Raw genomic sequence first — 13,867 nt, forward strand, 5'->3', positions numbered from 1 at the left:
ATTTTAAAAGTCTTTCATTGTTTGGCTTATCACCCCTGTCAGCTGGGAGTGTCACTCAAAGCTGCTAGCACACAGACACCCACACAGAACCTAGCGAGTGTCCCAAAGCACTGGCACCCTCATTTGCACAGGTTTAGCACCGTCCTTTCTCTTCGTTCTCAAGGACACTGCTGACAGCTTCTCAGTGTGGGAGATTCCAGAGCTTTGTGGTTTTGTTTGTCAGTGTCACGCCATTGTGTGGTGTCCTTGTGTAAGGCTTTGATCCATTTATGTCCTCTTTGTTTTACCTTTGCTCTGTCTGCTTAGCTATGGCCATAACTAAATAGAGCAATAAAAAACAAAATAGGAATGATGTGACACTTGCCAATTTTCAAGGATACAGTGAGTCTATTTGTCAATTGGAGAAGTGAGTAGAAAAGCATCTTTATATCCCAGTGATTTAGCGATTTGTAACCCACTCCAAAGGGACGCGGGTGGCGCTATGAGTTAAACCACAGAGCCTAGGACTTGCCGATCAGAAGGTCGGCAGTTCAAATCCCTGCGACGGGGTGAGCTCCCGTTGCTCGGTCCCTGCTCCTGCCCACCTAGCAGTTCAAAAGCACATCAAAGTGCAAGTAGATAAATAGGTACTGCTCTGGCGAGAAGGTAAACGGTGTTTCCGTGTGATGCTCTGGTTCACCAGAAGTACCCTAGTCATGCTGGCCACATGACCCGGAAGCTGTATGCCGGCTCCCTCGGCCAATAAACTGAGATGAGCGCCGCAACCCCAGAGTTGGTCACGACTGGACCTAATGGTCAGGGGTCCCTTAACCTTTACTTTTAACCCACTCTAAACAACCAGAAAAGCTGCTGCCTCCTCTTTTGGCTTCAAACATTGCACCCTACCTGGTAGATGGGACTTGGAGGCCAAACTGTACATTACAAACAAGGCAGTTTCTGGAGGGAACAATTACCTCCTACTGTTTCTCCATTTCAGTTCACACACTACAGTTTCCCCCGCTTGTGTTGTTTAAAAAGCATGTTAACTCATGATATGACCATAGGGCTCAGAAGGAGGAAGAGAGGCTGTGAGCAGCTTAAACCTTTGGTTTAAGTGCAATACAGAAAATGTCCTTCTCCTTATTTTCTAAGGCCAGAACCTTAGCCACAAGCTTTCTGCTGTTAAGAAAAATGTGGCAAACAGCAGAAAACAAAGAGGGTATCTGAGTGAACAATACAAAACCAGGGAAAATTACACTTAAACTCAAGGAAAGGCTTTATTATTTTGACAGAATGTGCAGAATTATCACCGGCAGACTTCATTAATAAATTCTAATTATGTTTCTTTAAGGGCCTTCCCAATATATCTCTTTAGTGATTGCAGTTAAACACAAACCCACTGAATGTTGCTGTTAAACTGAAAGAAAATGGAACCATCGCTCCCTCAGAACTGGCTTTTGATGGTGTGCCTCTGGATTTCTGCCTTTGCTGGACTTTCCACTTCTAGGTCCAAAACACTTGTTTCTTAGGGAACAGCTGACAATTGCTGAACTGATGCACAAGTCCGCCTGCTGTCTATAAAGCTTATAAGGCCCCAGAGATTTGCCACAGTACTCTTGTTGCTCTGCTTCCTGGTTGTAGACAGAAAATAGGACCTGGCCCTCAAACAGACTGGAATTTTGGCAAGAAGTGAATCTGTCAGTAGAGTTCTACAGCTGGCAGCATGACTCAGTGAGATGTAGAGCACCTCATGAGTCACAAATTGGTGAGAGGATCTGAATTCAGGTACAGCTATTTGAAGAGATTCCTTCTTTATTCATTAATTTATTTGAAAGCTTTTATAAACTGCTTAAAATTTAAAAATCTCTCAGCAGTATACAAAAATAATATTAAAAAATTTAAAACACAACCACAGAAGCTGTTAAACAGCATTGTAAAAACAGATGTGCATTTGTAAATTGTCTAGAGTTGGGTATTTTTCAATCAAGCAGTATATACGTTTTGTTAAATAAAACTAAAACGAAATAAATGAAGGAAGAAAATGAGACAGATCAAAACAGGAATTCAGAAATAACAGGCTTGGTCAAAAAATTATGTCCTCCCAGAATCATTTAATTTTCCTCACTGTGGGGCTCACTGTGGTTTAATCTGAGTGGGTTTTTCATGATTCAGTAATGAGCTCTGTTTTCACACTGAAGCTGAGCACTCCATATTTTGGTTTTCTCATTTCAGGACACTTGAAGCCTGTGGCTTGATAGGGCACTATTTGAAGGGTGTACATATAGTCACCAGGTTTCAGTTGTCATGCGAAGATAGGTAGGGAACAGGGTTACCTTAAAGGCACAGCTGTGCACAAATGGCCTCTCAAAATTCTCCAACCTGTTGGTGAGCAGAGTATTCAGGGCAACCATTTCACCCTTTTTTCCAGCAGGAAGGGCAATTATCCAGCAGTGGATGGGGTTCAATTATCTTTTCCCCCCTTATTTTGTTTGTTTGTTTGTTTGGAAATATGTGTGCATGTTGCTGCTGTCAGCAATGGCAACAACCACTGAGGTGGCACTCCATGGCATTAAGGTGGCATTGTGGGGGGTGAAATGGTCATCCCCACAAATAATAAACAATCTTAAGATGTCAACACTCTTTTAATAAAGTTATATGTAAACAGGAAGTAGTGTTAAGGGGGGAAAATGAGCAGAAACATTAATTTACGAGTTGAATTCCTGGAAGAATTGATCGGTCATGAATAAAAAAATGCTATGTCAGATTGTTATGCCTAGTTCCAAAAAGTTACTTTACAAATCTCATTCGCAGTTCACTGTCATGTCCACAGTGATAATAGAAGCTTATGTGAAAGGGTTATTGCAATAATATGTTTGAGATTATGTTGGGCAAGGAGAGAGGAAGTGTTTGCTTGCTTGATTTGCTACTTTGATACACCTTTACTGGTTTGACTGAGGACGTGGGCCTGTAAGGTAATAGTATGTTCTGTACAGCTTTTATCTTATCTCAGGTGGCTTTCTCATTTTGCATTAGAGCCCCAAACAGGGAACCAGAGGAATAAATTATTTCCCATGTGTCTCTACCCTATATTTTAGACATTCTTTGGTTAAGCAGTGAAGTTGTGCTTCTACAAAACAAGCTAGAAGTTTCATGGCAGCACCTTCAGCAGTGGGAGAACTGAGATCCTTTTGATTACAGGAAACCACTGCCCCACTAGTGTTCCTTCCTAGCCACTGGTGCCAAAGAGGAGCTACCAGGGTTGCAATGGGCTATTATTCTGGTTTGGCTACTTTCAGTGTATTTCTGGGATCCAGAAGCTGTAACTGCGGCAGTCAAGTGACTTTCAGCTAACAAGGATTTATTTTGCTGCTATAGAGCAGGCGTAGGAACCTGTAGCCTGGCAGATGTTGCTGGACAATAGCTGTCATCATTCCTGACAACTGACCATGCTGGCTGTTTCTAATGAGTTGGACTCAGACCCCTAGATCCTTTGCACATGTGCCACTGCAATGTCAGGTGTCCTCCATTTTATAATTTTGCAGGTGGTTCTTCCTGCCTAAATGTAGAACTTTACATTTGTCCCTCCTGAAATTCATTTTGTTAGTTTTGGCCCAGTTCTCCAATCTGTTAAGGTAATCTTGAATCCAAATTCTGTCTTCTGTGGCATTAACTGCCCCTCCCAGTCTGGTGTCATCTGCTCAATCCCCCATCCATGCCATTTATCAGGATGTTGAACAACAACGGGCCCAGGACAGAACCCTGCAGCACCCCACTTGTCACTTGTCACCCAGAATAATGAGGAACCATTAGTGAACTCTTTGGGTTTGGTCAGCCAATTATCTACAAATCCACTTAACATTTACCTTGCTCAACCCACATTGCACCAGCTTCTCTGCAAGAATAACATGGGGGACTTTGTCAAAAGCCTTACTGAAATCAGCATTCCCTGATCTTTTGATAGATGTGCAGCCAGTGCAGGTGTTTTACCAGTGATGTCACACATTGTTGGTCACGTACTGCCATCAGCAGTCTGCCTGCTGCATTCCACACCAGCTGGAGCTTCTGGTGCATGCCCAAGGGCAGCCCCCCATAGAGTGTGTTTCAGTAATCCAGCCTCAGGGTTCTGAATGCATGGACTACAGAGGTCATTAAGCCTTAAGTTCTATTCCATAGATTTCAATACTTAGTTGCAAGTAACTCTCGTTGAATTGTGTCCTATGGAGTTCATGGGTATGTTTGCAAATCTGTACAAAAACAACATCCAATATGACTTGGGTAAATTTATGTTCTTTTGTGTGCCTTCCTTCTGTCCCTTCATATAGCAGTGTCCTTCAGAGTTTACTTTAAACACAATTATTCTTTCCACGTTTCTTTGCTCTCCGAGGTCTGGAGTCACCTAGGATGCACTCAGTTCTCTAAATCTTTTATAGACTTGTCTTTTGCTAACCGTCATGTTCAGTGGCAGAGAAGCCTTGCAAGTGCTTTGGGACAGGATGTTCTTCTGCAGCAAAGAGACGGTGCTGTCACAGCAAGTTTGCCAAATGGTTGTTAGGGCCTGCTTGCTTTTCAGACTTAAATTAAGGCTTCTTCCACTGTTGATTCCATTTTATGTTTTTAAGGTCTTCCATCGCCCTTTTAGTTCCCCCCTTGCCCAAACCTCCGTAGCACTGTGTTTTTTACCCCTGTTTCAAAAGTAACCTGAGGCAACACAGGTATTCCAAAATAGTGGAGAAAGATATTGGCAGAAAATGCTTCTTCTCTTTCTTCTGCTTAAGAACTGAAGACTGGTATACATTACCACAGCCATGTGGAAGCTGCTAGGAAATAATTATGCCCATAGGGATAGGGAGAGTGGCAGCTGATCGCTTTGGTTACCTGAATTCTGTAATGTCTCTTCATGCCACATCTTCATAAGTGGTGATGGACCTTGAATGATACCATGTGATTTGAGTGACAATTAGTTCCCCATAGATACCCCTCACATTAAAGGCCCAGTTTTGCAGGAGGTTTTTTTGGGGGGTGTTCATAGGTGAAGAACATTGTATTCCATGAGCACAAGAGTGTTGGGTATGATAAGCATTTCACTGTTTTTGCTTTTTTAAAGGATGGACTGACTCCACTTCACTGTGCTGCACGAAGTGGACACGAGCAGGTTGTAGAACTGCTCCTAGAACGAGGTGCTCCACTGCTTGCCAGGACCAAGGTGGGTAACTCACAATAGAAGACACCTTAGACATTTGTCTGGTTTTGAAATATCAAGGTAGATTGCAGTACTTATGCATAAAGCATAAAATCTGGAATGTGAGTAAATTGTAGCACAGACATATATGGCAATACTCTGCTGGATTCCTGCACATAAACACAAGCAGACTTTAACTCAGGCCGCCACACACCAGCCTGGAGAAAGAGGTTAGTGCTTTTGTACTGTTCTTTATGCGTAGGAATGTTTTCCTGCATATTCTCCCACAACCAGGAGTATGTTCGACAAAGTCACGTGAGAATATCTCAGAGGAACCTTGTTCAATTCACATTGCTGGAAATGTGGTAGACAGCAGGTTGGGTCCAAATTAGGGATACAGGAGCATCCCCTTGTTTGCCCTCCATGGGTATGTCACTTTGCATGCATTCCAAGCAAATGTGCACATATCCTTGAGGGTTGTGTACTCCTTCTAAACAAATAATTAGGCAATTCCTAGTCAGCATGCTGTGTTTTTACTATTCCAGTAGGCTTTGTAAGTTATTTTGAAATTCTTCTGCTGCAGCAAGGGTGCTCACATTATTGGGCATAAATCAGTCATATCTATTAATTTCAGTGGGCTCCATGTAAGACTAGCGTTGGATACCACTCTGTAAGTCTGATGCAGTTTTGAACTTTGGTCTTATGTCTTGTGCAGAATGGACTCTCTCCGCTTCATATGGCTGCCCAAGGTGACCACGTGGAGTGTGTCAAACACCTACTGCAGCACAAAGCTCCTGTCGATGATGTCACACTGGATTACTTGACTGCCCTTCATGTTGCTGCACACTGTGGCCACTATCGCGTCACCAAACTTCTGCTGGACAAGAGAGCAAATCCAAATGCTCGTGCTCTGGTAAACCTTTCCTGTACCTCTTCTGGAACACAAGGGGTCTTTGGACATTCTCCTCCACACATGCAGTGAATGCATGAAAAGGACTCGGTGCTTACTGACCTCTATCCCTGATGTTAGCATGCCTACTGCCTCTGCCCCCAGTGTCCATGCAGCTAGCATGGGCATTATGGGGGCAGGGCCACTTGGACTACAGGTGCCAGGGCTGAAGCCAGCAAGCACATGGTTCCCCTTCCTGCTCCACACATTCAGTGTTCATGTGGAGGGGGAGCATCTGCAGAGAGCCACAGTCACATTGATCCAGCTGCTTCTTGTGACTGTCCGAACTCTCATGTGTGCATGCAGTTTCTACCTCTTCAGGGGGTTCCCCATTGCTCCCTGCAATAAAGGGGCACACATTGCATTCTGTATTGAAAGGAGTGTGTAGTGAGCTACGCAAATGACAATCTAATGGTTCTAATGTGTGATTCTAGACATTGCAGTCTCTGCCACTGCCTAATAATTCTAATTCAGTAGGTATGTTCACGCTAAACTCATATTTGCTTGTAGGAGGTTGTAGCCTTTTTGAGGGGAGGCAAGGAAACTAGATCTATTAGCAGGTGGCTTTGGGCTTCTCTTCCCCTCCCAACCCCCTCCTCCCCCCAAGCCTCCCTTGCCTCACAGCAAACTATTTGTAAGGTCCACTCCGTTTCAAAAATAGTTTGTATTATGGTGAACGTCAATGGTTAAAAATAAAATCCACCAAGTCAATGCAAGCCCCTTGCGTGTGTCCAAGCAGCTCTCTGAATTCTGGCTGAAGTTCTCTGCAGTGCATTAACTGTCCTCACAGCTGCCATATAGTCTCTCTAATATTTCAGCACCATGGATTCTAAGGCTGCAATACAACCCCACTTACACAGAAGTAACCATGAGTTGTCCATTAGGATTGCAGCCTAAGTAGACTCCACCCTATGCTGATTATTAATTGGCATTTAAAACAGGCTGTGTTTGAAATTCAGGTTTCCAGACTGTTGACGTAATTGGCATCAATTGGCTTATGGCTCAGACAATTCAATTGATATGCTTCTCTAAAGGAAGAATTATGTTTTTATGATGTATAACACTGGGCAACAATTTTTTACTTTTTGAATGTTGTCTAGATTTCTACAACTGATTTAGGGTATTTTTGCACTGCTGAATCAGGAAATAGCATCCGTTTCTCTCCATCAGGTCAGGTTTACTGTAAACTGAATGGTGGGCATTGATAAAGGTAAGTACACGTAAATTGCATGTTGCTTCACCATTTTTCAAACTTCAGGGCTTGAAGTTCCATTTCTTGGAACTCCAGGAATGCTCAGCGGCAGGGAGGTCTCTCTTCAGAGTCCAACAGTAGTCAGCCATCATGACTGTGTCCCAGCGACCCTGATACCTGGTCTCCATCTCTTTCATGTCCTGATGGAATCTCTCCCCCTGCTCGTCACTCATTGAACCCAGGTCTATATGTGAAAATAGGTAGTGCATCTTGACGCTCATGTTGCAGCCCAGGTTTCTGAAAGCAGTCAGCATGTTGTTGACAGGTTCTGCATAGTTTCTGGCCTTATTGTTGCCAAGAAAGTTATTCACTACCAGAACAAATGCCTTCCACGCTTCCAGTTCCACTTCGTTCATTGAGTTTCCGAACTCTGGATCTCTGATGAGCTGACGGATCTGAGGACCGTCAAAGATGCCAGCTTTCAACTTCTCCATGGTCAATCCTGGAAAAGCCTGGCACAAGTAAGTGAAGCAGTCACCATCCTTGTCCAGAGCCTTGGTGAACTGCTTGATTAAGCCGAGCTTGATGTGCAGTGGTGGGAAGAGTATTCTGTCTCTGTCCACCAGAGGGTCGTTGATGATGTTCCTTTTTCTGCAAGGCACCAATTCCTCCTGCACAGGCCAGTCCTTCTTCGTGTAATGCTGAGCACGGTCCCTACTATCCCACATGCACAGAAAACATGAGTACTTGGTGAAGCCAGACTGTTGTCCCAACAAAAAGTTCACCATCTTCAGGTCAACACAAATAAACCACTTATGCTGATCATAACCAATTTTCTCCAGCACATACTTCACCACTTCATAGTTCTCCTTCACTGTACTCGAGTGAGCCAGGGGTATAGAGGCAAACTGGTTGCTGTTGTGTAGCAGAACACATTTCAGTGATCACTTGCTGCTGTCAATGAACAGTCGCCAATCTTTGGGTTCGTACTGTGGCACTCCAAGCTTGAGCAGAAGCTGCGCAATATCTGCATAGTACACCAAGTCTTTCTCTTCCGAGAAAAAACGGAGGTACTCTTGATGCCTGTTGCGCAAGAAGTTGATGCGAGCACTGTCAGAGAAGAGGTTTTTTTCCTTCAATCTGGATGCCAACAGTTCGGCAGAGTCCTTTGACAAGCTGAGGTCGCAAACTAGATCATTCAACTCTTTTGGGGAAATGGATGTGGAGCATCATCTTCAAGAACCACTTCTTCTTCTTCACATCCTTCAACACTGGAGGCATCTTCGTCACTAATGTCAGGAAGTTCTCCAAAGATAGGCACTGGAATTTCATCACAATGAGCTACAGGACGACGTGCTGATTGAAGATCAGGATACTTGAGGATGCTCCGGTTCTTTCTGTTGATCCCAGCATGCCTTGCACACCATGTGTGGTGCCCAAGCTTTACACTTCATGGGGCGGCTGCCCCATTAACTTAGTTTTGATCCCCCAACTTTATGCTTTGCCGCACCAATTTATGGAAGATTTCGAGGTTTTATGACTTCAAACTGATCCCTTTTCGACATAATCACCCAGAACTATCGGACCTGAATACTTCTTGTCATTAAAATAATCATTTCCATTCAAAACAATTATTCGACATGGCATTTTACCCCCACCAACTTCTTCTAAAATGCTCCACACAAGCATACATGTGAACAAAAACGTAAAAAAATGACATGTGGCCATACCTCAAAAACTTGACCTGATTGAGCAAAACCAATGTGATTTTTGGATTCAACGCATCAGATTTGTCCTAAATCAGCTGAAAAAACGCAGACAACAAATTTATTGTTGACCAGTGTAATAGGTAAGCTGTTGTTGATGATGGCTATTCTCACAACTTTACTTGTATTATTTATTCAGGTTTAAAGCAGCTAAAATTGCAGTTAATTGACTAAAACAGCTCTGTCTGGAAACTACGTAAAGAGAAGGATCTTCTGTTTCTTTGATGCTATGTGAACATTTGGTTTAACAGAAGCTGCTAATATCACTTCCCATCAGTTGTCATGTTTGCCTATTTCCAAAACAGGACTATTTTTGAACTAGAAATAGTTCAGAAATAGTATATCTAAAAATTAAGTAGCTTCACAGTTAACATAAAAAGAAAAGAAGAAGAAGATTTTAAAAATGGCACTTTAATTCTTAGTGTCCTCATTCTTTACAGAGTTCTGATGCTTAGTGCTTCATAAAAAGCCATTTTAAGAGCACTGGCCTCCTAGTGGCACAAAGTAATACACACAACAGCAAGCCTTAATCAAAACCTTGTCATATATTGCTGCATACATACATAGACACATAATAATCCAACTTGCAACTTGAACGGAAAAATGTTGCTTGTGTTGGCTTTCAGTTCATGCTGTCTTTACTGCCATGTGCAATATTCGTGTTTTGACATCCCACTTCAAATTTTACTTTTGGCATGTCAAATAGTGAATCTTGCATGGAGTGGCAAAAGTGCACTGCTAACTCACCACAGGTTACAGCTGCCAAGTGTCAGTCTGAGAAAGAGGTTGCTCATGCTTGCCCTGTCCCCAGAGGTTTGTGAGAAAGAAAACCCTAGCATATATGATCCTTTAAGCAGTAGCTGTGTCATCTGATATCAGAAAAGAGCCCTGTTCTCGATTTTTCCATGATAAACCAGATGACTCAGCTTTTATTTTTATTTTATTTATAAAACACACACACACACAATGTATGATTTCACATTTTCAAATAAAACAACAGATAATTCTGGTGTGTTTCAACAGATTTTTAAACTATTAAATTACTGAACTTAGTCATTAGAGACCAATGTCACACCTAAGCTAATTGTCAAACATAAGTGGCTTCAGTCAGGAGTGGTGATATGTTTTCATTACCTTTTAGCAACTGTTAGAAAAAGAACAGCCAAGCAACACAACCATTCATTCTCGCTTCTCTAACACAGGCATTAATTAGTGAGACAGTTAAAACTTAGAGTAAATCAGAGATGTGAAGAGATGCCCCCCCATTTTTTCCCTAATATTTAAAATAAAAAGAAGGGGAAAAGTTTTGGAGTATTTACTTTCAAAATGGTTATGTGTGAAGGACTTTTCAAAATGGTATTTTAAAATCATATTTACACATTTTGGGATAGCACTATTTTTCATGTGAAGATCACCACACAAATTAAATTGCAGATCGGAAACATTTTGTATTTTCAAAAAGGCACTTTAGCTTCACAAATCCTGTGTCTTCACTCATGCTGGGATTAAATGGGAATAAACTGGCCCTGGAGTATATGCCTTTTCAGTATGTCGGAACCTGACGTTACTGAAGAAAATCTGATAATCTAACGCTGTATGAGAACTGAAGGGTGCATGCTATAACTAACCTGATTGTCTTTTGCACAGAATGGTTTTACTCCACTGCACATTGCTTGCAAGAAAAATCGCATTAAAGTCATGGAACTGCTGGTGAAATACGGGGCTTCTATCCAAGCTATAACAGAGGTAGAGAAATTTCCTAAAGAAGCATCTCTCCCCACTATTTCTTCCTTCTCTTAGTTCCGCACTCTCCTTTTAAATAAATGAGGAAGATCCTAAAGGCGCTCTGCAGGGGAGTAAAATTGCTGTTGCTTTATTTCACAGTCGGGCCTTACACCAATACATGTGGCTGCATTTATGGGGCATTTGAACATAGTTCTCCTTCTGCTGCAGAATGGAGCCTCTCCAGATGTCACTAACATTGTGAGTATGGCTTACATCTGAGTAATCATAGTTTTGCTGCACTGCCATGTGTGTTACCCAAAATGTTACATTTGGTATCGTTAATTTATTAAACTTCCCTATAAATCTGTCTTGCATAAATGCATACAAAAGGGGGGGGGGAGTAGGTGTTTTTCTTTCTTTCGCTCTTCTGTCTGTCTTTGGTTTAGTTATTATATATATATATAACCTCGATAAAGAATATCTTAAGTGTTTAAGCTGCAATGTTGCTTTGAGCCTGTGTGGTGTACTGGTTAAAGTGTTGGACTAGGACCTGGGGGACCAGAGTTCAAATCCTCACTTGGTCATAATACACACTGGGTGACCCTGGGCCAGTCACTGTCTCTCAGCCTAGCCTATCACACAGGGTTTTGTGGGAATTAAATGGTGAGGAGGAGGAGGAGAAGAACCACCTTGAGCTCCTTGGAGAAAAAGGTATTATATAAATGCAATAGATTAACAAATTTCAGGTTCCTTGACACCTTTGACACCTTTGTGGTATTGGCAGACTTGACTTGACTATAGTAATAAATGTTTGTGTACATAAACAAACATACCTCTATGCTACCATATATAGTCTTCAAAATAAACTTTGATTAAAAAATTGAATGCCCTTGAAAGAAAATAATTCATTCTAAACATGTTTACATGGAAGTTAGTTGTTCTGAATTCATTGAGATTTAGTTCCTAGTAAGTATAAGATTGCAGCCCAAATCTAATTATGTGTCAGATTCAACTTTTGCCTGTGCTATTTGCCAAATGCTTAAATCATCCAAGTGTAAAGGCAAAATAGCCTTTTATAATATTTATTACTAACAATCAAGATTGCTTAAGTGAAGCCAGTCCTAATTCTCTATTTATACATACAGTTAATTTTGCCGTGTATAATTTATTCATGGAAATTAAGTTAACAAAATTACAGCTGGGAAAATAACCAAGGAGCATAAAACAGACGGTAAAAACATTTCAATCTGACGTTTTTAATACCTAATTATTGTTTGGTATTATCACGCGGGTGGCACCGTGGGTTAAATCACAGAGCCTAGGGCTTGCCGATCAGAAGGTTGGTGGTTCGAATCCCTGTGACGGGGTGAGCTCCCGTTGGATACAGTGAGTCTAGCTTCACCATTTGTCAATTAGAGAAGTGAATAGAAAAGCATCTTTATATCCAAGTGATTTAGCGATTTGTAACCCACTCCACAGGGAGGCGGGTGGCGCTGTGAGTTAAACCACAGAGCCTAGGACTTGCCGATCAGAAGGTCGGCGTTTTGAATCCCTGTGACGGGGTCAGCTCCCGTTGCTTGGTCCCTGCTCCTGCCAACCTAGCAGTTCGAAAGCACATCAAAGTGCAAGTAGATAAATAAGTACCGCTCTGGCGGGAAGGTAAACGGCGTTTCCGTGCCCTGCTCTGGTTTGCCAGAAGCGGCTTAGTCATGTTGGCCACATGACCCGGAAGCTGTACGCCGGCTCCCTTGGCCAATAAAGCGAGATGAGCGCTGCAACCCCAGAGTCGGCCACGATGGGACCTAATGGTCAGGGGTCCATTTACCTTTACCTATTATCACTTAAACTTGACAGTTGAATCAGTTATTGATTTCAGAAGTTAAATTTAACTTGAATGGTCTGCAAAACTAAAAGTCTCATGGAGATTCATGGAACCATTCTAATGTGAATAATACGTTTTGGATTTTGGAAAGATCTGTAGAAACACCATGATACATCTAGAACTAGAGAGGTTCTAGCAGGAAGTTGCAGGCTAAGTATAGCAGCTGACCTGAAATAAGCATAATCCACTATGGCCATTTACTTCTGTCCCCTCCCTACTCCTCTTCTTGTTGTGTGACAGCTTTGATGCAAAGATCATGGTATGAATCAAGCCATATGCTATTATATCCAAACCAGGGAAGTCTGGTATAACAGAAGCCAAGATCACCACATCAAAAGTCTTGCCTTATGGAGTAGGGAGGTGTGTGTTGTTAGAATGCTTGGAAATGGCTTAAGAAATACCATATTTTTCCATGTATAAGACTAGGGTTTTTTCCTAAAAAATAATGTCCAAAATTGGGGGGGCATCTTATACACGGATAGCTCTTCCCCCATTTTCTTAAACTGGAGTCCATTTCTTATCGATGGAAAATATGGTAATTATTTATAAAGCTGTGAATGCACACCGAAATGCAAACTATGCGTGCAGAGATTGTTTTGTTCCATGTCCCCAGGCAAGAGTATTTAGCAGGAGTATAGGGAAAGGACCCTTGGGCGGTTAAGTCCCGTCAAACTTGACTATGGGTTGTGGTGCTCATCTCACTTCAGGCCAAGGAAGCTGGCGTTTGTCCTCAGACAGCTTTCCGGGTCATGTGGCCAGCATGACTAAACCGGAATAATGATGGTTGGAATAGAGTATCTGTTAATCAACTTTAGGGAGCTTACCTGGATGAGGGATAACCCTTGTATTTCCTGTGTGGGAGATACTTTTGGGAAGGGGATTTGTTCATTAACATAGTTTAGGCCAGGCATGGCCAAACTTGGCCCTCCAGCTGTTTTGGGACTACAACTCCCACTATCCCTAGCTAACAGGACCAGTGGTCAGGGATGAAGGGAATTGTAGTCCCAAAAATGCTGGAGGGCCAAATTTGGCCATGCCTGGTTTAGGCAAAACCCTCTTACATATAGCAAGGAGGAGAGGGCCGGGAGATAACTGCAGCATATACTCTGTGGCACAGATATTTCTTGTCCTCTTTCTTATCTCTGTGTTGTGCTCTGTCCTTGCATCCCCAGTTGTAGGAGTAGCATGAAAGTTA

The 13,867-nt window shown here is 42.3% G+C and overlaps 1 protein-coding gene across 26 annotated transcripts in view; it reads left to right on the plus strand.

Moving 5' to 3' along the window:
- The window catches only part of ANK2 (ankyrin 2), a 322,074-nt gene that overhangs the window by 232,341 nt on the left and 75,866 nt on the right, over nucleotides 1-13,867 (plus strand). For all 26 annotated transcript variants that reach the window (XM_079990154.1, XM_079990163.1, XM_079990168.1 and 23 more), the window contains 4 exons: nucleotides 5,084-5,182; nucleotides 5,874-6,071; nucleotides 10,713-10,811; nucleotides 10,950-11,048. In XM_079990154.1, coding sequence (XP_079846280.1) covers nucleotides 5,084-5,182; nucleotides 5,874-6,071; nucleotides 10,713-10,811; nucleotides 10,950-11,048 — 495 coding nt within the window. The remainder of the gene's footprint in view (nucleotides 1-5,083; nucleotides 5,183-5,873; nucleotides 6,072-10,712; nucleotides 10,812-10,949; nucleotides 11,049-13,867) is intronic.

Source organism: Podarcis cretensis, assembly GCF_951804945.1.
Source record: "Podarcis cretensis genome assembly, chromosome: 9".
Lineage (NCBI taxonomy): Eukaryota > Metazoa > Chordata > Lepidosauria > Squamata > Lacertidae > Podarcis > Podarcis cretensis.